The sequence below is a fragment of the Stegostoma tigrinum genome, chromosome 20 (assembly GCF_030684315.1).
Source record: "Stegostoma tigrinum isolate sSteTig4 chromosome 20, sSteTig4.hap1, whole genome shotgun sequence".
Taxonomy (NCBI): Eukaryota; Metazoa; Chordata; class Chondrichthyes; order Orectolobiformes; family Stegostomatidae; genus Stegostoma; species Stegostoma tigrinum.
In genome coordinates this window covers 3,030,466-3,057,461 of record NC_081373.1, presented here as the reverse complement: position 1 = coordinate 3,057,461, position 26,996 = coordinate 3,030,466, and the positions used below count along the sequence as shown (strand labels likewise).

At 41.2% G+C, this 26,996-nt stretch overlaps 1 protein-coding gene across 8 annotated transcripts in view; it reads left to right on the top strand.

Annotated features, from left to right (window-relative positions):
* Positions 1-26,996, top strand: part of LOC125461742 (gamma-adducin) — a 254,847-nt gene that overhangs the window by 188,276 nt on the left and 39,575 nt on the right. For all 8 annotated transcript variants that reach the window (XM_048550862.2, XM_048550861.2, XM_048550863.2 and 5 more), the window contains 6 exons: positions 2,910-3,048; positions 3,148-3,299; positions 7,524-7,604; positions 16,950-17,099; positions 17,221-17,364; positions 19,677-19,775. In XM_048550862.2, coding sequence (XP_048406819.1) covers positions 2,910-3,048; positions 3,148-3,299; positions 7,524-7,604; positions 16,950-17,099; positions 17,221-17,364; positions 19,677-19,775 — 765 coding nt within the window. The remainder of the gene's footprint in view (positions 1-2,909; positions 3,049-3,147; positions 3,300-7,523; positions 7,605-16,949; positions 17,100-17,220; positions 17,365-19,676; positions 19,776-26,996) is intronic.

The following is a 26,996-nucleotide window of genomic DNA, read 5'->3' as shown; positions in this document are numbered from 1 at the left end:
CACCACCTGTTCTGCAATGTGGGCTCTTTTCAAGACATCGTTATTTACTTCCCAAGTTCCCTAGCTTCCATGTCTTTCTGTGGTAGATACTGACGAGAAATATTTGTTTATGATCTCACCCATCTCCTGTGGCTCCGTCAGTAGAAAACCTCATCAATCTCTAAAGGCCGTATCCTCACTAGTTACTCTTTTGCCCTTTAATATACTTGTGGAATCTCTCTCGCTTTTCTTTTACCCTATCTGCCAAAGCTATCTCATATCCCCTTGTTTTGCCCTCCTGATTTCCCTCTTAAGTGTACTCCTCCTTCCTCTATATTCCTCAAGGGATTTACTTTATCCCAGTGTCGATACTGGACATATGCCTCCCCGTTTTTCTTGATCAAAGCCTCAATATCTCTAGACTTCCAGTGTTCCTACTCCTGCCAGTCTTGTCCTTCACACTAACAGGAGCATGCTGGTCTGAACTCTAGTTATCTGACTTTTTAAACCTTCCTGCCTGCCAGACCACCCTTATCTGTGAACAGCCTCCCCAAATCAACCGTTGATAGTTTCTGTCTGAGACCATCAAAGTTAGCCTCGACCTTAATTTAGACCTGTGGACCAGATCTATCCTTTTCCATCACTGTTTTAAAACTAATAGAATGATGGTCACTGGTCCAAAAATGTTCCCCCACTAACACCTCAGTAACTTGCCCTGCTTTATTTTCCAAGAGGATGTCAAGTTTTGCCCTTCTCTTTTGCTGTCTACACATTGTCCTGAACATATTTGACAAATTCCTCCCCATCCAAGTCCTTAACACAATGGCAGTCTGCGTCTGTGTTTTGGAAAATCAAAATCCCCCATTGTCCCTATTATTCTTATGGCTATCTGTGATCTCGCTACTTATTTGCTGCTCAATTTCCTGCTGACTGATAAATGGCCTGTAATGCAATCCCATCAAAGTGATTACCTTTGCCTTATTTCTCAGCTCCACACATTTAGCCTCAGTGGACAACCCATCCATGAATATTCTTGATGTTTTCCCGAATCAAAAACACCACTCCCCTGCTATTTTGCTTCCCCTTCTGTCCTTCCTAGAGCATCTGTGGTTTGTGCGTTTGAGCTGTCTGTCCTCTCCCTTCCTCAGCCATGTCTCTGCAGTAGTTATAATATCCCAGCTCCATGTTCCCATCCGTATCCTGAGAATAGCAAGGGTGGTTGCAAAAATTCTCCATTCCTGTCTGGCCACAGGTGAGGTCCTGGAGGACAGTCTGTGTAGTATTACTATCCAAGAAGGAAGCAAGGGATAAACCAGGAAACTCTAAGCTAGTTAGACTAACCTCAGTGGTGGAGAAACTGTTGGAAGCAATTAAGGGACAGAGTTAGCCTACATTTGGAGGCAGGGATTAATCAAGAACAATCAGCATTGTTTTGTTAAGAGGAATTCGTGTCTGACCTGTTTGAAATTTTTGAAAAGATAACCAGGTGTGTAGGACAGTACTTTTGATGTAGTCTACTTGGATGTCAGCAAGGCTTTTGACAAGGTCCTGCATGGGAGACTGACAGCGAAGAACAAATGACATCAAGGAAATTAGGCAAATTGGATCCACAATAATTTGAGTGGCAGGAAGCAGAGAGGTATAAACCGTCCGAAAGTCTGTGTCCAGTGGGGTTCATAGAGGTCTGTGTTTGGGGCCTCTGCTGTTTTGTAGTTCATATAAAGATTTAGATTGGTAAGTTCACAGATGATGTAAAAATTGGCAGGGTGTAAGTAGTGAGGGGAATAGCCTTAGATTACAGGAGGATACAGACAAGCTGGTCAGGGGAACTGATAAGTGACAAATGGGATTTAATCTCGATAGATATGAGGTGATGCACTTGGGCAGGATAAGCCAGGCAAGGGAATACATGAAGAACAGTTGAATTCTGGGAAGCACTGAGGATCGGAGAGACCTTGGTGTGCATGTCCACTAATCCCTTCCATTATCAGAACAAATGGATAAAGTGGTTAAGAAGTTGTATGGGATACTAGCCTTTCCTTGGAGTACAGGAGATTGAGAAGGACATGATTGAGATATACAGAATTAGGAGGGGCACAGATAGGTTTGACTGGGAAAATATGTTTCCCTTCGATGGAGGGATCAGTGACCAGGGGTATAGCATTAGGGCAAGGAGCATGGGGTTTAGAGGAGATTAAAAAGAAGACCTTTTCGCCTGGAGGATGGTGGGAATTCAGACTTACTACCTGTAAGGGTGGTAGAGATGGAAACCATCACAACATTTAAGTATTTAAATGTGCACGTGATGTAAAGCATAAGGCTATGGACCAAATGCTAGAAAATGGAATTAGAATAGTTAGACACTTGCTTTTGACTAGCATGGGCTGTAGGATCTCTTTCTGTGCTGTAGATCTGATTTGAACATTTATCATACTTTTTATTAGTACCTTGATGGAAAATGCTTTTAATTCTGACAACCTTGCAACAGTTAATTTATCGTGAAAAACATAATGAATTTTGACTTGGAGGAACTTGCTTTGTTACGCTGGGCATATAGCGTGCAAGTGATTGATGCTTCTTCACAAATTCAATATAAATATATATGATCTCTTTGCCCATGCCATTCCATTTGTATCAGATATTTAACTGGAATAATTCAGAAATATGAAACTGTTATAATTTGAAATAGTTGTTGCATTCAGCTTTTTTCTAATTGATATGGGGGACAATACTTCCAGATATTAAAATAACTTGTAACATTGTATTAGCAAAAGTATTTGTGTATTCATTCTTTTCATAGTTTTATCTGCATATAAATTCTCATTTGTGACTTGTAGGTTGTGAGATCTCAGCATTTTGAGTAATGAATTATTGTATGACTAGGAGATGTCAATGATTTCACGCTAATATATCAATGCCCTTAATTATAGGCCTTCAGAGATGAGCTTGAATTCCTTATTCAAGAACAGATGAAAAAGGGTAATAACCCTGCTGGTCTGCTTGCCCTACGCCAAATAGCTGATTTTGTAATGGCAAGCTCTGTTTCAGCTTTTCCCACAGCACAATTTAGTAAGTGCCTGAAAAAACTTCAAATTATATATTTCTAAAAGTATATGGAGAGCTCAGATGTGTTACAGTGAATTCTATTGTACTTTATACTTTCTTTAGATCTGGGTATAGCCACACCAATCAATGACCTACGTGGCATTGAGTCTGCTACTTTTGTGAAAGGAGAAAAGTTGACACGTTGTAAAGTTGCAAGCCTTTATCGAATGGTGGATCTCTTTGGATGGGCACATTTGACCAATGCTTGCATAACAGTAAGTATGTGTTACAGCAATAGGTTTGATTTTGTGTTTTCTTCACTCTTAATTTCTCAAATCCAGAATTAGAAGTTTTGAAGCAACTAAACAATAAATGTGGGAGGATGAAACAAGTATTGCTAAGTACATACTTTAAAATTCAGAAAACACCTTCTAATCCATTGACTGCATAACAATCGTTCTTCTCTTGGTTGTTCTCTTAACTGAATAAGGGCTCATTATTGCCTTCTGGACATTATGACCACGGGTACTTTTATTTTTAAAAAAGAGTTTGTTCTTTCACAAGATGTGGGAGTTGCAGGTAAGGTCAGCATTTGTACCCTAAGTGATTTGCTAGGCCATTTGAAAGGCTAGTTTATTGTCAGCCACATTACTGGAGTGAATCTGAAGTCACAAGTAGGTACGCACAACAGATCTCCTTCTCTAAAGGGTATTGTGAACCAGCTAGGTTTTCACAACAAATCACTCAGTATTATGGTCACCAGCACTGAGACTAGCTTTCAATTTCAGATTTACTTGTTGAGTTCAAATTGTGGAAACATTTGAACCCATGCCCCCAGAGCATTAAAGTGGGCTTTCGGACAGCTAAACCAGTGACATTACTATTATGCCACTTCCTACTCCTATTCTGCTCCTTAAGACCACGTTAAAACGTAAGCATAGGAACCAACAGTAAGATACATGTATTGACCTGGGAACTCCTGGGTAAGAGAATGGCATGGTGTCACTAGACTATTATTCCAGAACTGCAGAATAATGTTCTGGGACACAGTTGGTATGCCGCCAAGGCAGTTGGTGAAAGTTGAATTTATTAAATATCGGAAAGTAAAAGCTTGTCAAATGACAACTTTAACCGTTGCTAGTATGCCATACCGAACCATCTGGTCCACCAACATCCTTTGAGAAAGAAATATGTCATTACGGCCTACTTGTGACTTCAGACGCGTAGCAATTTGGTTCTGCGTTAACGGTCCTAAAAATGGCCTGTTAATCCATTTGTATCAAAACCAGACAGACCACCCAGCACTGGAGTCATAGTCGACACAAAGATGATTGAGATTGTTGGTCCGTCACTTTTGATGTAACACCTCTTATCAAAAGTCCTGTGGAATTTCAAGAATAGTATGTGGGCATGTTGTTCCTTATGTACTGAATATGCTACACTTTCAAAGAATGAACATGCACATGCCTCGTGAACAAACACACCCAAACCAGGGAAAAGGAAAATGGATTTCTCTTGGTTGGGATTTACTTTTGTAGGGGATAACGTATTTTTGGGCCAACGATATTGGTTCTTGTAGAAGAAGGGGGAAAAATAGTATGAAGTGTAAAACATTGAAATGGCTGGCATTCTGGAATACATAGATGGGCAGACAGTTGCCTCTGGAGTCTTGGCAGATACAGCTTGCTTAGGAAACAGTCTCAAAAGGTTATCCATTCACCCTTCAAATTGGATTTCACAAAGGATTCATAGCTAGGATACTTCAGAAACAGGATAGATGATCTGAGCAGCCTGTTTTACAGCAGGTTTCCTCTGTAAAATAGATATGCAGTTGTCGACTGCAAGCACAGAACTCTAAAGGACAAAATGTGTGCACGTTTGCTTTTCTTCAAATTCTCTTGTTGGGTCCATTCACCAATTAGAACAATATCTTAATGGTGCCTTTTTATTTCCACAAACTTTCAAATGCCTGATTACAATAATGATAAACATTTAGGTATAGATTTGTTTTGTTATTCGTCTAAGTCCTGGAAGAAATGGAAAGGGAAGAGTCTGCATATAGCCTGCATATATATTGTCTCAAAATATTTCTCATGTAATTAATTATTTTCAAATGCAGTGATTGTTGGTGTGTAAGTATTTTGCTTTGAGATAGCTGCCAGAAACAGCAGTGAGACGAATGACAAGCTGATTTATTTTTGGTGACTTTTTACACAAAATGCCTCCTTCATATTACAATTCTAAAATACATCAACAGTGCTGGGGATAAGATACTCACGAGTGAATTATTAGATTTTTCTGAGTTATGATATGGTACTGCTGGTTGTAGGAAGAATTTTTAGACAGGGCAGTGGGAGAACCCTGTTCAAATAGTGCTTTAGAATTTTTGAAATGTACCTGAATGTACTGGTTTAATATCTAGATGTCTACCCAACCCCCATCCGACAGCCTTCCTTCAGTGCTGCGCTAAAACAGTTGCCTATGTTTATGTGGTCAGATCTTGGAATGTGGTTTAAATACCTCTGGTTCAGAAGCAAGATTTAATTGTGTTAAACCCACTGTAGTGAAGGGTTTAAAAAAGACAGGGGGCTTGACGAACCACAAGTAGTCATGAGCTACCAAATTAGATAAGGGTCAAAGATTCAAGTATATGTGCCTTGGTCATGATTGGATAGTATGTACCTAGAATATAATAGGGTAAGCTAATTACATGTAAGCAGACAAAATTGGATAGAGATGAGTGAGAGTGAGCATGTCTGACACAATGAATGGTTGGTATAAACAAACTGTTATTCTTAAAACAGTATAAGACTGATTTATTGAAGTTCATTTAAGGAGTTTGTATTCCATTGTATATATTCTTTAAATATGTAAAAAATGTTGAGACCAAAGTGAACATGAGAGAATCAAACACTGATGCAGAGGAAATAATAATGGAGAACCAAGAAATGAACCAGAGGGGTTGGAAGACAATACAGTCTTTGCAATAGAGGGTATTAATAGCATTTCAGAAATACTAAATCAAAGAACTGAAAAGTGGCTGGATAGGGGAGGTAACAAACAAGCTAGATAAAGGGGAGTAATCAGATGTAATGTCTTTGGACTTATAAAAGGCATTCAATATTGTATTACACCAGACTACTGATGAGAGCTAGTATACCATTCCCAACACCATAGGCAGAAATAGAGGATTGGCTAAATAATGTAAAACAGAGTGGCACCTTGTAACCATCAGAGTGTCACCAGGATCAGAGTTGGGGCCACAGTTATTTACACTATCTCCATCATCCAAGTCATACATATTGTATTATTGCCAAATTTGTGGATGATACAAAAATAGGTGGGATGACATAGTGAGGATGATGTAAAGAGTTAACAGAGAGACATAGATTGAGTAAATGTACAAAAACCTAGCCCATGGAATATAATGTGGGATAATGTGAAGTTGCGCACTTTGGCATGAAGAATAGAAGAGCTAGATTTTGGTTAATTGAGGAATGAAAGCTGCAGCACAGAGATTTGAGGGTCCTCGTGCATGAATCATAAAACTTGTTATCCAAGTTCACTGGATAACAAAAAAGGCAAATAGACTCTTGGTCTTCATTTCAAAGGTAATAGAACATAAAAATGGGGAGATTTTGCTAAAACTTTACAAGGGACTTGCCAAAGCACAGCTGAAATATTGTGCAGTTTTGGTCTCTTTAAGTAAAGATATACTGCATTGGAGGTAGCCCAGAGAAGATTCTCTGGTTTCCCATTACAGCTTAGAAGAATGAGAAGAGCTTATTGAAACATACCAGGTTCTTCGGAGGCTTGAGAGGATATATGCGGTTTTCTCCTTGTGGGAGCTCGGGGCTAGAGGACATGACCTCCAGAGTATGTAATATAGATAAAGAGGATTTTTTTAGCTTTCTGTCAGACAGTAGTCACCCTGTGGAATTCTTTATGCCAAATGGTTGTCAAGGCTGGGTCATTATTCAAGGCAGTGACTGATTTTAATCAGTCTGGGAAGCAAATGTTTTGGGGAAAAGGCAGGAAAGAGGAATTGAGGATTATCAGATCAACCATGATCAGGCAAAACGGAGCGAAATGGGCCACATGATCTACTTCAGTTCCTATGTCTTATGTATTCTAGACAAAGTCTCAATTTGTGCATAGATAACAAGGTGTAGAGTTGGATGAACACAACAGGCCAAGCAGCATCACAGGAGCAGAAAAGCTGACGTTTTGGGCCTAGACCCTTCTTCGGAAATCAGATTTCTGAAGAAGAGTCAAGGCCCGAAACGTCAGCTTTCCTGCTCCTGTGATGCTGCTTGGCCTGCTGTGTTCATCCAGCTCTACACCTTGTTACCTCAGGTTCTCCAGCATCTGCAGTTCCTACTATCTCTTACTTTACACACTTGCAAACCTTTGAGAATAATCTGTAAAGTGACATAATATTTATAGTATCATTTATCTGTTTTAAATATTCTGAAATGCTTTAATTTTCTTTCTCTTAGGTAAGAGTGAGCAAAGAACAGGAACATTTTCTCATTATTCCCAAGGGCCTTTCATATGCTGAGGCCACAGCTTCCAATCTTGTGAGTTTGCACGTACCTTTTGTATAATCATTCCTTTTACAAAGGTTCTGCTGTGACAAATTGTTAGAAATGTATGAATTTTTAATTGAAACTATTTGCTGTGTTGACTATCATTTTTTAACAAATTTGGATCTCTGGTATCGGAATAGGGCAGAGATTTGGTTGTGATATCCCTCGTGGTTGAATAGCCTTTCAATATTGAGGGTGATACTAAATATCAGTAAAGGTCATTTGTATGAGATCAAGAGTAATTTTATGAAGCATACCCATAAGTAACCAGTGGTATTAGTGTCTTAATGTAAAAATGACTTAAAATGAGTAAAACCTGCTGGTTTCAGAATAAATTTTGTCTCACTGATTTTATTATTTTATGCACTTTTAACATGCTTCAACATCTAATCCAAGTGGAAAGCATTTGAACTTCTAAAGTTTCCTCCTGCATGAATTTTCATCTTTGTCTGGCTTCTTACCTTTCTGTTTTGTGACAGTAAGAACTGCACATGCTGGAGTCAGAGTCAATACAACATGGAGCTGAAAAATACACAGCAGATCAGGCAGAATCAGAGGAGCAGGAGAGTCGACATTTCGGGTCAGAGCCCTTCATGAGACCCAGTTCCTGCTCTCTCAACCCTATTGCTTCTACGTTACTGATGACCCAGCTTCCCTCCAGAATCCTATGTTGACTACTGTTGTTATTCCGCTTCATGTACTATCCCCCTCTCTCAAATGTGCTTTTATCACCATTGTCCTCCATTCTTGCACAATACTGCTCCGTCATTAACCTCCGTTGTCTCTCCAAAGTCCTCTAAACAAATTGTCTGTCTCTCTATCTGTATCTAACTCTTGCTCGGTGTCCCACTCCTCCTTTCCACCCTCCCCAAACAAATTTGTACCCATTTTTCAGAGCATTCCACATCCAGTCAGATTTCTGTTGCTACTACAGTGCCAAAACAGCTTAGCAAAGTCATTATGGAACTGCAGGCATTATTGATACATAGGTAAAATTTTCTTCCTTTTCTCCAACCTGTCTGTCACCTTTTGATGTGATTGTATAATCCTCTTGCAATGCTTCTTTACTGTCATCCAAAGGGTGGGGTCTGGACTTAGTTCTCCTCTTACCTACGTTATTTTAACTAGAGAATCAGCTAGTGATCCCCAAGGACTTACCCAGCTGTTACTCTTCTCATATGCTGCGCCTCAAGCATGTCGTAGAGTCATACAGCATGGAAACAGACCCTTCCATCCAACCAGCCCATGCTGACCATGTTCCCTAACTAAATTAGTCTCACCACTCTGCACTTGGCCCATATCCTAGAAGACCTTTCCTATTCATGAACTTATCCAAATGTCTTTTAAATATTGTAATGATTACTGCATCCACCGGTTTCGCTGGCAGTTCATTCCACACAGGAACCACTCTCGGTAACAAAACAAAGTTGCCCCTCGTGTCTTGAGAACCACACTCTGTAACAAAAAAAAAGTTGCCCCTCGGGAAAAAATTAAAACCGGGGGCATTTTTTAATGCCTCCACCCTAGAGAAAAAGCCCTTGTCTTTCACTTTATCTATGCCCCCTTGTGACCTCAATAAGGTCACCCATCAATCTCCTATGCTCCAGTGAAAAACATTCCCAGGTTTCCAGCCTATTTTTTTGTCTCAGACCCTCCATTCCCAGCAACATCCTGATAACTCTTTTTTTCTAAACCCTCTCCAGTTTAATGACATCCTTCCTATAACAGAGCAACCATTTTAATAAACCCTCATTTTAAAATTCTCATCCTTGTTGAAACTACTCCATGTCCTTGACCCTTGTGGTCTCCACAGTCGCCTGCGTTTTGTGTTGTGTTCCTCCATTCTGGCACCTTGAGTATTCTCATTTTAATTTTTTCTGTCATTGGTAGCTACAGCTTCAACAACGAAAGCCCTATGCTCTAGAATTTTCTCCCTAAACTTCTTGGCCTCCTGACTTATCTTTGCTCCTTTAAGGTACTACTCAAAACCTACCTCAGTCATTTTTAGGGGGAGTCAATGGCCTACTAGTATTATCGCTGACTGTTAATCCAGACAATGAGGTAATGATCTGGGGATTCAGGTTTCAGTCCGCCCCACAACAGATGGTGGCATTTGTATTCAGCAAAAATCAAGAATGAAGAGTCTGAAGACCATGAAACCCATCTGGTTCCTTAATGTCCTTCAAAAAAGGAAACTGCCATCCTTATATGGTCTAGACTACACTTGACTGTAGACCTATAACAATAATTCTTAACTGCCCTCTGCGATGGGCAATAAATGTTTGCCTAGCCAGCGATGCCCTCATCCTGCTAATGAATATTTCTTAAAAATAGGCTTTTGGACATCTGCACTAATATCTCCTTATGTGAAAATTCAAATTTTACTTTATAACTTTCCTTACAGGCACCACTCATATTTGGGCACCAAGTAAACATAAGTAGATGGTTTTATTATTATTGCAATATTTTATGTTTGCAAGGCTTATGTCACGCTTTTGTACTAGACCTTGGGTATGAAAAATAATAAACTGGAGACCAAGCGCCTTATGATCCATTTTTTTAAATATTTAAACTAATTGCTGCAAAGCAAAACAATGACCGACACTTTTAATGTTGCTAGCTATTAGAGTTCTACATTAGCCACAGTTTGTACTCATCCACCCATGTTGACACACTACAGTCAGGAAAGCACAGCAACATCTTTACTTCCTCGGTTGGCTAAGGAAATTTGGCATGTCCATAAAGACTTATGAACACAGCCCATTCCATCACACAAACCAGCCTCCCGTGCATTGACTCCATCTATACTTGGGCAACTTTCCCGAGACAGCATAATATAATCAAGGACCCTTGCCACCCTGGTTGTCCTTTTTTTTTCATCTTCTTCAGTTGGGGAGAAGATATAAACATTTGTATACACCTACGAACAAATTAAAGAACAGCTTCTTCCCTGCAGTCAGCATTGAATGGACCTCTCAAATGTTAATGTTGACCTCTCTGCACTTCTCAGCAGCTGTAACACTGTATCTTGCACTCTGTTCTGTTACCTTGATACACTTGTATAATACGATCTGCAACACTTCACTGTACTTCAGTATATATGACAGCAATAATTCAATTAAAATCCTCTGCTTTGAAAATAATAGGTACATAGTTTGTATAACTTCCCTCAGTTACTGATTTTAAACTGATCGTTAACCTGCTGAAATCAGTATTATAACTTGGATTGTTCTTGCAGTTTTTTATCATTAGACTGTAATTCCATACAACATACGTTACTGAACATTAAATTTGCTGCAGTCTGTTGTATTGAATTTTTTTAAGCTTCCAGCATGATCTAATATCTATGTGAACGTACTTAAATGAAGGAGAGGAAACAATGTACAAGGCCTATGTTGAGAACATGTGTCTGCTGTCATTATTAAGTGATTCTTTTGAAGGTATTGAGCTACATTTTCACTCTGGATCAGTGTAACCACAGGTGTTCCAGTAGATCAGTATCCAGAACTTGGTGCGGCACGGTGGCTCAGTGGTTAGCACTGCAGCCTCACACCACTAGGGAGCCGGGTTCAATTCCAGCCTCTAGTAACTGTCTATGTGGAGTTTGCACGTTCTCCCGGTGTCTGCGTGGGTTTCCTCCCACAGTCCAAAGATGTGCAGGCTAGGTGGATCGGCCATGCTAAATTGCCCGTAGTGCTCAGGGCTGTGTGGGTTATAGGGGGATTGGTCTGGGTGGGATGCTCCAAGGGGCGCTGTGGACTTGTTGGGCCAAAGGGCCTGTTTCCACACTGTAGGGAATCTAATCTAATCTACATAGAACATAGAACATAGAACAGTACAGCACAGAACAGGCCCTTCAGCCCACAATGTTGTGCCGACCATTGATCCTCATGGATGCACCCTCAAATTTCTGTGACCATATGCATGTCCAGCAGTCTCTTAAATGACCCCAATGACCTTGCTTCCACAACTGCTGCTGGCAACGCATTCCATGCTCTCACAACTCTCTGCGTAAAGAACCTGCCTCTGACATCCCCTCTATACTTTCCACCAACCAGCTTAAAACTATGACCCCTCGTGCTAGCCATTTCTGCCCTGGGAAATAGTCTCTGGCTATCGACTCTATCTATGCCTCTCATTATCTTGTATACCTCAATTAGGTCCCCTCTCCTCCTCCTTTTCTCCAATGAAAAGAGACCGAGCTCAGTCAACCTCTCTTCATAAGATAAGCCCTCCAGTCCAGGCAGCATCCTGGTAAACCTCCTCTGAACCCTCTCCAAAGCATCCACATCTTTCCTATAATAGGGCGCCCAGAACTGGACGCAGTATTCCAAGTGCGGCCTAACCAAAGTTTTATAGAGCTGCAACAAGATCTCACGACTCTTAAACTCAATCCCCCTGTTAATGAAAGCCAAAACACCATATGCTTTCTTAACAACCCTGTCCACTTGGGTGGCCATTTTAAGGGATCTATGTATCTGCACACCAAGATCCCTCTGTTCCTCCACGCTGCCAAGAATCCTATCCTTAATCCTGTACTCAGCTTTCAAATTCGACCTTCCAAAATGCATCACCTCGCATTTATCCAGGTTGAACTCCATCTGCCACCTCTCAGCCCATCTCTGCATCCTGTCAATGTCCCGCTGCAGCCTACAACAGCCCTCTACACTGTCAACGACACCTCCGACCTTTGTGTCGTCTGCAAACTTGCTGACCCATCCTTCAATTCCCTCGTCCAAGTCATTAATAAAAATTACAAACAGTAGAGGCCCAAGGACAGAGCCCTGTGGAACCCCACTCACCACTGACTTCCAGGCAGAATATTTTCCTTCTACTACCACTCGCTGTCTTCTGTTGGCCAGCCAATTCTGTATCCAAGCAGCTAAGTTCCCCTGTATCCCATTCCTCCTGACCTTCTGAATGAGCCTTCCATGGGGAACCTTATCAAATGCCTTACTGAAGTCCATATACACCACATCCACAGCTTGACCCTCATCAACCTTACTAGTCACATCCTCAAAAAACTCGATAAGGTTTGTAAGGCATGACCTACCCCTCACAAAGCCTAATCTAAAATCTCAACTTTTACTCAAACGATAATCCGAAGACATAATTGTGTTTCATACAACAAAATATATGGTTGAATTATTTTTAAAAACTTGCATGTGCATAATGTATTTCACGTCAGGATGTCCAAAGTATGTAGTACCTAAAGAAATAGTTTTGAAGTTACTGTTGTCATGTATTGATTATTTTTCCCAATAAGATCATCCACTGCTGTTACTGCAGATCATGTACATTGATCTGTTTTTTTTTAAAGATTGAAAATGCCAGAAATAGAGTAATAAATTAGGAAATCATAATCTTTTAGATTTAAGGGGTGGTGGTGGTGGACTAAAGGCTTCATGACTACTTTAAAGGTAAAGGTGCTATACTCTTTCTAGACCACAAGGCTACTATGCCATTAGGGAGACAACTGTGGTTTAACCTGACAGTCACTCTATTTTGGGCAAGGGGAGAGGATGAGAAGGAGAGTCCTTCAGTCGTCAGCACCTCAGCCAGGGCTCACTGGACCAATAATTCAAATACTCAGGTTATGTTCTCGGAACAGGGTTCAAATCCCACTACAGCAGACTGTGGAACATGAACTCAATAAGCATCTTAAATTAAGAGTCTAATGATGACCATGAGCCTGTTGCTGATTTGCAGAAAAATCCATTTGGTTTAATTGTATCCTTGCGGGAAGGAAACTGCTTCCTACCTAATCTGGCTTACATGTGACTCTAGGCCCGCAGCATCATGGTTAACACATGACTGTCCCGTAGGCAATTTGGGATGGAAAATAAACGCTACCCAGATCAGCGATGTGCACATCCCCTGACAGAACCGAAAAAAGTAAACATGTGTATTGTTTTCTTAAATTGTGGGGTTGAGTACGTTAATTTTTTTTGCCCTATCAGAATAATGATCCTCGACAGTATTAGTATTGTGACCAATTATGAAATAAAGGTACTGTGATTTCAGTGTTTCAATATGCTTACAGAATATAATTCTTCGTTGCAATGTGATCGATATTATGTTTCAACTAAAAACCAGAAAATCAGAACTTTTAAAAAATTATTAAGCTTCAGTTTAAACAATGATTAATTAGAGTGACAAGCAGAAAATATAAATATTAAACAAATCTGTGGAGTGAAATTCTTACAAAAGATTTTATCTATAGTTTATTGCTTTTATCCACAGACTCTTGCTGACCTCAAAAACCCTTGATCAGTCTTTGTGCACTATCGGTGTGATTAGTCTGCCAGTGATTTCTTTTTTTCCTCATTGCTCATATGTAATGAGGAAAGAAAATTGGCATTTGCTGCAGTCCAAGAAACATAGTGCTTCAAGATGATCAAATTCAGTTTCTTTTTTCCAAAATCCATATCGCAAAAAGCAAATCCTTCTGCCTGACGAGCTTTTTTTACTCTAGCACTGAAGTTGAAATGAACGTAGCACTTCAACTGGGGAAGAGAAAGGAAAATAATGTTGTGGTTGGTTCACTTGCTCACAGACGTTTCATTACTTTGCTGGGTAACATCATCAGTGCAGCCTCCAATGAAGCGCTGTTGTGTTTTCCTGCCTGGCATTTAAACTCTGGGGTCTGTTGGATTTGATTATGTCATTTCTGGTTTTCCTTTGCAGTGGTGTATGAATAGGAACTAGTTCTAGGTGTTTGTTGATGGCCACCTTGGTGGAGAACCCTGCCTCTAGGAATTCCCGTGCTTGTCTCTGTTTGGCCTGTCCTAGGATCCTGGTGTTGTCCCAATCGAACTGGTGGTATTCCTTATCCGTGTGAATGGAGATGAGTGACTATTGGTCGTGTCTTTTTGTTGCTAGTTGGTGTTCATGTTCTCTTGTGACCAGTTTTCTTCCTGTCCTGCCAATGTAATGTTTGTTTCAGTCATTGCATGAGGTTTTGTACATGACGTTGATTCTCCCCAAAGTGGGTAAAGGGTCTTTGGTTCGAGTTAGCAGTTGGCGTAGGGCTTGACATGGGTTTGTGTGCTACTCTGATGCCCAAAGGTTGTAGGAGTCTTGTGGCCAGTTCAGATATGTTTATGATGTGTGTGTTAGGGTGTGCAGTTTCTTCCTGTCGTTCATGTGATAGGCATTGTCAGATCCAGCTGATTGTGTATCCTTTGTCCTGAAATACTTGGTGGTATTCCTTTTTGGTACAGTTCTGGGTTCCTATAATGTGGTGTTGCTCATTTAAATAGTGTTTCCGGGCAACTACCAATGCAATGACTGAAACAAACATTACATTGGCAGGACAGGAAGAAAACTGGTCACAAGAGAACATGAACACCAACTAGCAACAAAAAGACACGACCAATAGTCACTCATCTCCATTCACACGGATAAGGAATACCACCAGTTCGATTGGGACAACACCAGGATCCTAGGACAGGCCAAACAGAGACACACACGGGAATTCCTAGAGGCAGGGTTCTCCACCAAGGTGGCCATCAACAAACACCTAGAACTAGTTCCTATTCATACACCACTGCAAAGGAAAATCAGAAATGACATAATCAAATCCAACAGACCCCAGAGTTTAAAAACCAGGTGGGAAAACACAACAGCGCTTCATCAGAGGCTGCACTGATGTTACCCAGCAAAGTGATGAAACGTCTGCAAATTAACAAACCAGCTTGGCGTGCAAACTAACTATGTACAAAGACACCTGGACAACTTACTGAAATGGCTGATAAGTGACAAACAATTCTTGTTCCACACAAATGCTAAGCAATTAGTATTTCCACCAGGAGAGAGTCTAACCACCTCCTTTTAATGTTCAGTTATTGCTGTCATTGATGTTGCTAATGGTGAGGAATCAATTAGCAATTTAGCTAGGTAAATCTCACACATAGTGACTGCCAGTACAGGTCAGAGGCTATAGTGAGTGTCATGCGTTCTAACTCCTGAAAGACTTCACCCTATCTATAAGGTGCAATTTAGGAGTATAATAAAAACTATTTGCCTTGGTATATGCAGCTCCAACAGCATTTCCTAAATTCAGTGCCATGCAGAACACAGCAGCCTGCTTCATTGATAAGCCAAACGTTACCTTAGTTGTTCACTCCTTCAACTGCCAGCCCATTGTGACTGCAGTATGTCCCATCACTAGCATTTCAGAAATCAGCAAGACCCCTGACCAAGCTTCCAAACCTTTCCCTTCCGGCATCTAAATGAATAAGGACAGCAAGTATATGGGATACCACCATCTGCAAGTTCCGATGCAAGTCGCAACATCCTAACGTGGAAAATCAATGCTGAATCAGAACCCTTGAATTCCCCATGTAATAGCACAGTGCGTATACCTACATCATGCTGACTACAGCAGGTAAAGAAACCTGTTCACTGACACTTTCTCAAGGGTATTTATCTCTGATTGAAAGATCCACGAACATATCCTGAACATTCAGTATAATTTTTTTCACTGCCCTGGCGCGTGATAATTATGTGCTGTATTTTGTGGCGTCTGGAAGCTTGCTCATAAAATGATAATTTAGCTTTTCCCTATTTGGTGGACATGGACCACACCGGGAAGGCAGTGTGGGACACTGGAGAGAAGGGTTATCAAAATGCCAGTAAAAGTTGTATTCCTAACCCCTCTTCGTAACAATAGACAATAGGTGCAGGAGTAGGCCATTCGGCCCTTCGAGCCAGCACCACCATTCATTATGATCATGGCTGATCATCCACAATCAGTATCCTATTCCTGCCTTATCCCCATAACCCTTGATCCCACGATGTGACTAGCGCTGATGCACAAACAGTTGGTTTCTAGTGTACACTTATAATGAACTTGATCACATTTTCAATGTCACAGTGTATGCATTTTAGCAAAAATCGTAGCAAAGTAACCAGAGTGGTTGGTTTATTCTTTCATTCTCCTGTCAACCAGAAGTATTGAAGCTGAAATTAGTCATCCAACGGCATGCAAATTAAATCTGGAACCTTTTGACCTTTGTGGATTTCTGTATATTTCTTGCTTGAACATCTTGAACACTGCTTGTAAGATTTTAGCTGTTAATAAGAATTCAGTAGAAGCAGTTTCGGTAACAGAAAGACAATGTTTTTAAAACAATGCAGTTGATATTCTGGAACAAAACATCTAAAGGTTTTTGTCATCAGAAATATTTAGTGATGTTTTTAAAGAATTGTCTTGCAGTTTGAAATGCCAGTGTAATACAAGTATGCAATCAAGGCTAGCTTTTTTTTCACCTCTTTCTAAAACAAAAAGTCAAGAAAAATCAATGTTAATCATATATGCTTTTCTGCCTATAGATGAAAGTTAACATACTGGGCGAAGTAGTGGACCAGGGAAGCACTAATTTAAGAATTAACCAAGCATCGTTCAGTCCCCATGCTGCCATCTATGCAATACGACCCGATGTTCGATGTGTTGTACATATACACACACCAGCAGCTGCTGCCGTAAGTGACATTTATTTTGTGCATTTTGTTTGTGTTTTAAATTTTGCAGGTTTTTTTCATACAGTTCAGGAAAATTACTCATTCTCTTCATTTATTTCACTCAATTCCCTGTCTCCTGTAGGTGTCTACCATGAAGTGTGGTATCCTGCCAATATCTCAGGAAGCCATGATTGTGGGCAGTGTCGCATATTATGACTATCATGGTTCACTCGATGAAGAGAGTGACCGAATTCAGCTTCAGAAATGTCTAGGTGCAGCTTGCAAGGTAAGATTACAATAACTGCTACAATGTTCAAGGTGGAAAATTTGACATTTTTGACTTAATCCCTTCTTTTCTCACCCAAACTTCCCAATCCACCCACCTTTAGATGTGTTGCATAGTGAAAAATGACTGAACATCAATTGGAAGAGCATTAAGGGTGGCACAGACAAAGAATGAACTTTGGGTGGGGACCTCAATTTCCATCGATCGGTTCAGTAATACCGGCTGAACTGGTGGAAGCATAAAAGATGTGACTGGGTCTCTGGCAGTGGGCGGGGAAACCACCGAGGCGATCTGAATCGACCTTTTCCTTAGTCTGCCTGTTGGAGATGCATCCATCCATGACAGTGTTGATAGGAGAGAAAACCATGTGGTCTTTGAGATAAAGTCTGACCTTCTCATCCAGAACAAAAACAGAGAAGTGTCTGGCAGCATCTGTGAAGAAAAAAAATCAGAGGTAATGTTGTGGGTCCAGGGACCCAGAAAGGGTCACCAGACCTGCAATATTAGCTCTGAACTTTTTTTCACAGATGCTGTCAGATTTGCTGAGCTTCCAGAAACTTCGGTTTTTGTTCTTGATTTACAGCATCTGCAGTTCTTCCGCTTCTCATCAATAATACCCTCCCTTATGTTGTATCACGCTAGCTCCATGCTAAATGGGCTAGATATCAAACAGATCTAGCAATTCAAAAATGGCTATTTGTGAAGTCATATGCTCCCTGAGGAGAAGTAATATCATGTTCAACCACAATCTGTTAACTTTATTTTCCAGCAAATATCTACCATTACTTGCAAACTGGGGACTAATTGTAGCTCAATGTAGAGTGCAGGGAGACATGCCAGGAACAGCACCAGACCTACCTAAGAATGGTGAAGCTATAACACAGGAAAGTTTGCATGTCAAACAGTGGAAACAATATACAGGGCTAATCCCACAATTAAAAGAAAGGATTTTAAACTCTGCACTCCTACCACATCCAGTAGCAAATGGTGGTGAGAAAATAACTAACTAGTGGATGCTGCACAAATATGCCCATCCTGAATAATGCAGGAGCTGAGCATATCAGTGCAAAAGATGATATTAAAGTTTTTGCTTCTGTCTTCAGCCAGCAGTGCCAATTGATGATCCATCCAAGATCCTCAGCATCACAGATACCAGTCATTAGCCAGTTCAATTCATTTTGTGACTGAAAACAAAACTGAAAGGCAGTGGACCCTGACAACATTCTGGCAACTGAATTGAGAATTTTCAAAACTTCCCATGCCTCCGACCAAGCTGTTCTAATACAGCCATAGCTGGCATCTACCCAGTAATATGGAAAATTGCCATTGTATGTCCTGTCCACGAAAAGCAAGACAAATCCAATCTAACCGCTGACAATCATTGATATCAGATCTTTGTGGTTGATGAAGGTCAGTTATGACAGTCCTACTGTTTTAAATGTCTTACAGCATAGCATAGAAAAATTTAAAAATTCAAAGATTGTTATCCATGTGAAATATGTTTCAAAAGCAGAGTAACTGCAGCTGCTGAATTCTGAAATAAAAATAGTAAATTCTGGAAATGCTCAGCAATTCAGGCAGCATCTGGAGAGAGAAAACCAGTTAATTTTTCAAAAGTACTGTCGTTTTTTTGCCAAAAGGAACAAAAGGAAAGCCTGCGATAGAGTGGATGATGGAAGAAATTAAATGAGAAAATAGTTGATGTTGTAGATTATAGCAAATAGTAATGGGGGCTGGTAAAGAAACAAAAGTGAAGTCTGCAGGAGATGTGAATGACAGAATGATGAACAGCTACTGTCCAAAAGGGAAAAACAGAAGTAAGAAATAAACATGGAGCTGGAAAACACTAAAAACAATGAATTATGTGGACTGAAATTGAACTTGGTGTCACATCTATAGTAACTAACAATTGAACATATACTTAGAGGATTAATTTGCAGCGTTATGAAGCAAAGGCTAGGATCTGGACCAAATTTGGATCTTTCAACAATCTAGCAATGGCACACTTGGCTTACTAGCCTTCTGACTGTATGAGTCCATTTTATGACCTCATTGTCTCAGTTGTGATGTCTCACTAATATTGTTGTTGAGCGACACCACTGAGAGTAGTTACTTGAATGATATACATGGGAGATTAGGATCTTTGGAGTCAAGATTCAGAATCTTCAGGACAGAAGAAAGAGGAGGGAAAGGAAAGAAAAAGCCCTATTAACAAAAGTAAATTGAAAAAAAATTCAGTTGTCTACTGACACAAATCAAAGACAAAATATTTGTTTGCTTTCTGCCATCTCTAAACGTGATTTTACTTTTAGGTATTGGTTCTGAGAAACCATGGTGTAATGGCACTTGGTGAGACCATAGAGGAAGCATTTCACTACATCTACACAGTTCAGTTGGCTTGCGAAGTCCAGGTAATGCAAAAAAAAGTTCAACTGATGCCAATTATTTAAATGATCAACACCAATAGTGTTCAAACCTATTTACTTCTTTGAAAATCTGGTTCCCACTTCTACAATGTTGCAAACATGCTTTGGTCATGCTCTTCGCATCAAGGTTGATCTCATCAGACTAAGTAACTTTTATATCATGGGTTAATTAAAAGATTACATACTATTTTCAGGGTATATTGGATATATCCACTCATACGTGAACTAAAGGAACAATTACATTTCCCTGCCCACTATCTGGTCTGTGTATAGTTCCATGTTTTTACCAAAAGTAACAAATAAAACATTATCCTAAGCGCTGTAAAGACAGAGAGGGCAAAAGTAAACTATGGTTTCAAAAAATTACTGTCCAGCGAGCTGTGCTCAGCATCGATGCTCTCAATTCTATATCATTTCAATGACTGCTCGTTTATGCTGAAGCCAATGGTAAGTACCTTGGTTGCTGTTTGAGTCGTGATTTCAAGCATGATATCATATTAATTGCAAGTACAGTGACCACATTCCTTTTTCTGACAGCCATTATTTAGATATCTCCAATCACAAAATCCTTGTCACCTCACCAGGGACAACAGACTGTCTTTCTTTTGGTAATCCAAGATGGAGGATGAGAAAAATTTGTGGCTGGAAAGCTGCTCCTTTTTTTTCCTGATGCATTCTTAGTATTGGAGCTGATTTCTTTGAATTGTAGGGAACCGCAGGAGACAGTGAGGCAAGAGAGCACTCTGAGACTGATATAGCTGGGGGGAAAAAGAGTAAGTCAAACAGTCAGGGCAGGAGGAACAAAGCTGAGAATGAGGTAGGACTGATAAATTAAACTACATTCATTTCAATGCAAGAGACCTAACACGTAAGGCAGATGAACCCAGGGCATGCTTGGGAACATGAGATTGGGATATCATAACAATTACAGACGTGGCTGAGGGACGGACAGGACTGGAAGCTTAATGTTCCAGGGTATAGATGCTATATGGAGGATAGAAAGGGGAGCAAGAGAGGAGGAGGAGTGGCATTTTAGATTGGAGATAACATTATGACTGTACTTAAGACTTGGATCAGTACCTGGGAGTATGATGTTATTGCTATTACGGAGACTTGGTTGAAGGAAGGGCATGATTGGCAACTAGATGTCCCAGGATATCGATGCTTCAGGCAGGATAGAGAGGGAGGTAAAAGGGGTGGAGGAGTAGCATTACTGGTCAAAGATAATATCACAGCTGTACTGAAGGAGGGCACTATGGAGGACTTAAGCAGTGAGGCAGTATGGGCAGAACTCGGAAATAGGAAGGGTGGAGTAACAATGTTGGGGCTGTAGTACAGGCCTACCAACAGCGAGCGTGAGATAGAAGTTCAAATATGTAAACAGATTATGGAAAGGTGTAGGAGCAACAGGGTGGTGGTGATGGGAGATTTTAATTTTCCCAGCATTGGCTGGGATTCACTTAGTGTTAGGGGGTCAAGATTGAGCAGAATTCGTAAGGAGCATCCAGAAGGGTTTTCTAGAGCAGTATGTATGTAGTCCAACTTGGGAAGTGGCCATACTGGACCTGGTGTTGGGGAATGAGCCCGGCCAGGTGGTTGAAATTACAGTAGGGGACTACTTTGGAAATCGTGACCATAATTCCATAAATTTTACAATATTCATGGACAAAGATGAGAGTGGTCCTAAAGGAAGAGTTCTTAACTGGGGGAAGGCCAACTATACCAAAATTTGGCAGGACCTGGGGAATGTAGATTGGGAGCAGCTGTTTGAAGGCAAATCCACATTTGATATTTGGGAGGCTTTTAAAGAGAGGTTGATTAGTGTGCAGGAGAGACATGTTCCTGTGAAAATGAGGGATAGAAATGGCAAGATTAGGGAACCATGAATGACTGGTGAAATTGAGACTAGCTAAGAGGAGAAAAGGAAGCATACATAAGGTTTAGGCAACTGAAGACAGACAAAGCTTTGGAAGAATAACGAGAATGTAGGGGTGAATCTGAAATGAGGAATTAAGAGGGCTGAAAGGGGACATGAGATATCTTTAGCAAACAGGGTTAAGGAAATCCCAAAGCCTTTTATTCCTATATAAAGAGCAAGAGGGTAACTACAAAAATGAGTGGCCTACTTAAGGACAAAGAAGGAAAGTCATGCGTTAAGTCAGAGAAAATGGGTGACATTCTTAACGAGTACTTTGCATCGGTATTCACCAAGGAGAGGGACATGCCGGATGTTGAGGTTAGGGATAGATGTTTGATTACTGTAGGTCAAGTCAGCATAAAGAGGAAGTGTTAGGTATCTTAAAAGGCATTAAGGTGGACAAGTTCCCACGTCCGGATGGGATCTATCCCAGGTTATTGAAGGAAGCGAGAGGGGAAATAGCCGGGGCCTTAACAGATATCTTTGCAGCATCCTTAAACACCGGGTGAGGTCCTGGAGGACTGGAGAATTGCTGATGTTGTTCCCTTGTTTAAGGGATAATCCAGGTAATTTATTGACCGGTGAGCCTGACATCAGTGGTAGGGAAGCTGCTGGAGAAGATACTGAGGGATAGGATCTATTCCAATTTGGAAGAAAATGGGCTTATCAGTAATAGACAACATGGTTTTGTGCAGGGAAGATCATGCCTTACCAACTTAATAGAATTCTTTGGGGACATGACGAAGTTGATTGTTGAGGGAAAGGCTGTAGATGTCACATACATAGAACATAGAACAGTACAGCACAGAACAGGCCCTTCAGCCCACAATGTTGTGCCGACATGGACTTCAATAAGGCGTTTGATAAGGTTCCCCATGACAGGCTGATGGAGAAAGTGAAGTCGCATGGGGTCCAGGGTGTGCTAGCTAGATGGATTTTTAAAAAACTGGCTAGGCAACAGGAGACAGTAGTATTGGAAGGGGGTTTCTCAAATTGGAGAACTATGGCCAGTGATATTCCACAGGGATCTGTGCTGGGACCACTGTTGTTTGTGATATACGTAAATGATCTGGAGGAAGGTATAGGTGGTCTGATCAGCAAGTTTGCAGATGACACTAAGATTGGTGGACTAGCAGATAGTGAAGGGGACTGTCGGAGATTACAGCAGAATATAGGTAGATAGATTGCCGAGTTGGTTGGAGAAATGGCAGATGGAGTTCAATCGGGCATGTGTGAGGTGATGCATTTTGGAAGATCAAATTCAAGAGCGAACTATACAGTATATGGAAAAGTCCTGGGGAAAATTGACGTACTAAGAGATCTGGGTGTTCAGGTCCATTGTACCCTGAAGGTGGCAACACTGGTCAGTAGAGTGGTCAAGAAGGCGTACGGCATGTTTTCCTTCGTCGCACATGGTGTTGAGTACAAGAGTTGGCAGGTCATGTTGCAGTTGTATAGGACTTTGGTTCAGGCACTGTTCGAATACTGCTACAGTGCTGGTTGCCACATTAACAAAAGGATGTGGAAGCTTTGGAGATGGTGCAGAGGAGGTTCACCAGGATGTTGCCTGGTATGGAGGGTGCTAGCTATGAAGAAAGGTTGAGTAAATTAGGATTATTTTCACTAGAAAGGTGGAGATTGAGGGGCAACCTGATTGAGGTCGATTAAAATCGAGAGGGGTATAGACAGGGTGGATAGCAAGAAGCTTTTTCCCCCAGAGTGGGGGACTCAATTACTAGGGGTCATGAGTTCAAAGTGAGAGGAGGAAAGTTGATGGGAGATATGCGTGGAAAGTTCTTTACGCAGAGGTTGGTGGGTGCCTGGAACGCTTTGCCAGCAGGGGTGGTAGATACAGACATGATAGTGTCTTCTAAGATGTTTCTGAACAGGTACATGGATGGGCAGGGAGCAAAGGGATACAGACCCTTAGAAAATAGATGACAGGTTTAGACAGAGGATCTCGATTGGCGCAGGCTTGGAGGGCCGAAGGGCCTGTTCCTGTGGTCTGACTTTCTTTGTTCTTTGTTATCTGATACTCCTGGGAATATGTCCAGAGATGTTGTTTGGGTGGAACTGAAAAATAAGAAAGAAATGATCACGTTATTGGGATTGTAATATAGTACCCCCTGCACATAGTCAGTTGGAAGTTGAGAAACAAATTTATAAGAAGATCTTAGTTATCTGTGGGAATAATAGGATGGTTATGATAGATTAGATTTGGATTCCCCACAGTATGGAAATAGGCCCTTTGGACCCACAAGTCCACACCGCCCCCTGAAGCATCCCACCCAGACCCACCCCCCTATAACCCACACACCCCGAACGCTATAGACAATTTAGCATGGCCAATCCACCTAACCTGCACACCTTTTGATTGTGGGTGGAAACCTTTTCCTGACATTGACTGGGACTGCCATAGTGATAAGAGCTTGGATGGAGAGGAATTTAAGTGTGCGCAAGAAAATTTTCTGACTTTAATATGTGGATGTATCTACAAGAGCAGGTGCAAAACTTGCCCTACCCTTGGGAAATAAGATAGTGTAGGTGACTGAGGTGTCAATGGGGGAGCACTTTGGGGCCAGTGACTATAATTCTATTAATTTTTAAATAGTGATGAAAAAGGATAGACTGGATTAAAATGTTGAAGTTCTACATTGGAGGAAGGCAAATTTTGACAGTATTAGACAAGAAGTTTCAAAAGTTGACCGGGCATGGATGCTTACAATTAAAAGGACAGCTGGAAAATGGGAAGCCTGCAAAAATGAGATGACAAGAGTCCTGACACAGTGTGTTCCAGTTGGGGTTAAAGGCAGGGCAGGTAGTTGTAGGGAATTCCAGATGACTAGAGAAATTGAGGTTTTTGTCAAGAAAAAGAAGGAAGCATATGTCAGATATAGGTTGCAGGGCTCGAGTAAATCCCTAGAAGACTAAGAAAGCAGTTGGAGTAAAGAGGGAAATCAGGAGGGCAAAAAGGGGACATGAAACAGCTTTGGCAAAAGGGGTTAAGGAGAATCCAAAGGGATTCTACAAATACGTAAGGGACAAAAGGATAACGAGGAGAGAATAGGACCCCTTAAAGATCAGCATGCCACTTATGTGTGGAACCACAGGGGAGGGGGGAAGATACTAAACTAGTATTTTGCGACAGTTTTAACCGTGGAGAAGGATATGGAAGATATAAAGCATGGGGAAATAAATTGCAACAGCTTAAAATGTCCATGTTAGACCATAAGACATAGGAGTGGAAGTAAGGCCATTCGGCCCATCAAGTCCACTCCGCCATTTAATCATAGCTGATGGGCATTTCAACTCCACTTCCATGTGAGATCAAGAATTTATCAATCTCTGCCTTGAAGACATTTAATGTCCTGGCCTCCACTGTGCTCCGTGGCAATGAATTCCACAGGCCCGCCACTCTCTGGCTGAAGAAGTGTCTCCTCATTTCCGTTTTAAGTTTACCCCCTCTAATTCTAAGGCTGTGCCCACGGGGCCCTCGTCTCCCCGCCTAACAGAAACAACTTCCCAGCATCCACCCTTTCTAAGCCATGCATTATCTTCTTACAGAGGAGGAGGTACTGAACATTTTTAAAATGCATAAAGGATCTGATCAGGTGTACCCTAGAAGTCTGTGGGAAGCTGGGCAAGTGAATGCTGGGCCCTTTGCTGAGATATTTGTATCATCGGTGGGCACAGGTGAGGTGCTGTACATTGAAGGTTTGCTAATGTGATGCCACTATTTAGGAAAGATTGTAAGGAACTGCCAGGGAGCCTGACATCAGTGGAGGGAATCCTGAGAGACAGGATTTGCATGTATTTGGAAAGGCAAAGACTGATTAGAGATAATCAGCACGGCTTTATGCATGGGAAATAGTGTCTCGCTCACTTGATTAAGGTTTTTTTTTGAAGAAGTAATGGATTGATGAGGGCAGAATGGTAGATATGAGCTATATGGATTTCAGTAAGGCATTCCACAAGGTTCCTCATGGTAGACTGGTTAGCAAGGTTAGACCATATGGAATACAGGGTTAACCAACCATATGGATACATAACTAGCTCAAAAGTAGGAGACGGAGGGTGATGGTGCAGGGTTGCTTTTCAGCCTGAAGGCCTGTGACCAGTGGTGTCTGCCATAGGGATTGTTGCTGGGTCCACCGCTTTTTATCATTTATATGCATGATTTGGATGTGAACACGCAGGCATAGTTAAGTTACCTTCGAGTACAATGGGATTGTCATCTGAAAGGCCAGTGGGCTGAGGAATGACAGCTGGAGTTTAATTTAGATAAATGTGAGGTGCTGCATTTTGGAAAGGCAAATCAGGGCAGGACTTGTACACTACATGACAGGATCCTGGGGAATATTGCTGAGCGAAGAGACGTGGAGTGTAGGTTCAGGGACGTGGAATTGCAGGTAGATAGGATAGGGAAGAAGGTGTTTGGTGTGCCTGCCTTTATTGGTCATTGTGTGGAGTATCGGAGTTGGGAGCCCATGTTGCGGCTGTACAGGACATTGATTTGGCCACTTTTGGAATACTGCATGCAATTCTGGTCGACCTCCTATAGGAAGGATATTGTGAAACTAGAAAGAGTTCAAAGATTTATGAAGATGCTGCCAGGGTTAGAGGGTTTGAAATATAGGGAGAGACTGAAAAGGCTGGGGCTTTTTCCCTTGGTGTGTCAGAGGCTGAGGGGTGACCTATAGAGGTTTATAAAATCATGAATGACATCGACAATATAATTAGACAAGGTTTTTTACCCACAGTGCGTGAGTCTGAAACTAGAGGGCATAGGTTTAAGGTGAGAGGGAAATGATATAAAGGGGACCGCTTTTTCATGCAGAGGGTGGTGCATATATGAAATGAGCTGCCAGAAGTAGTGATAGAGGCTGGTATGATTACGTTTAAAAGGCATCTGGATGGGTATACGAATAGGAATAGTTTAGAGGGATCTGAACCAAATGCTGGCAAATGGGACTAGATTTTTTTATAGGACATCTGATCAGCTTGGATGAGTTGGACTGTGGCATCTACTTCAGTGCTATATATCTATATGACTCTGACCTCAAAGTTCAACCTATTTAATGTACACAAACACAGTTGCTGAGAAAGCTTAGCAACTTAGTCTGGCAGCAACTGTGATGGGGTGGGGGGGAAATAGAGTTAATGTTTCAGGTCTAGTGGCCAGGAAATGTCAGTTTGTGCAGAAGGAAGAGAGATGGGTGGGGTATGGAGGAAACGATAGGATAGAGCCTGAAGAGCGAGAAGAACAGTTGGACAGACAAAGGAGTTGA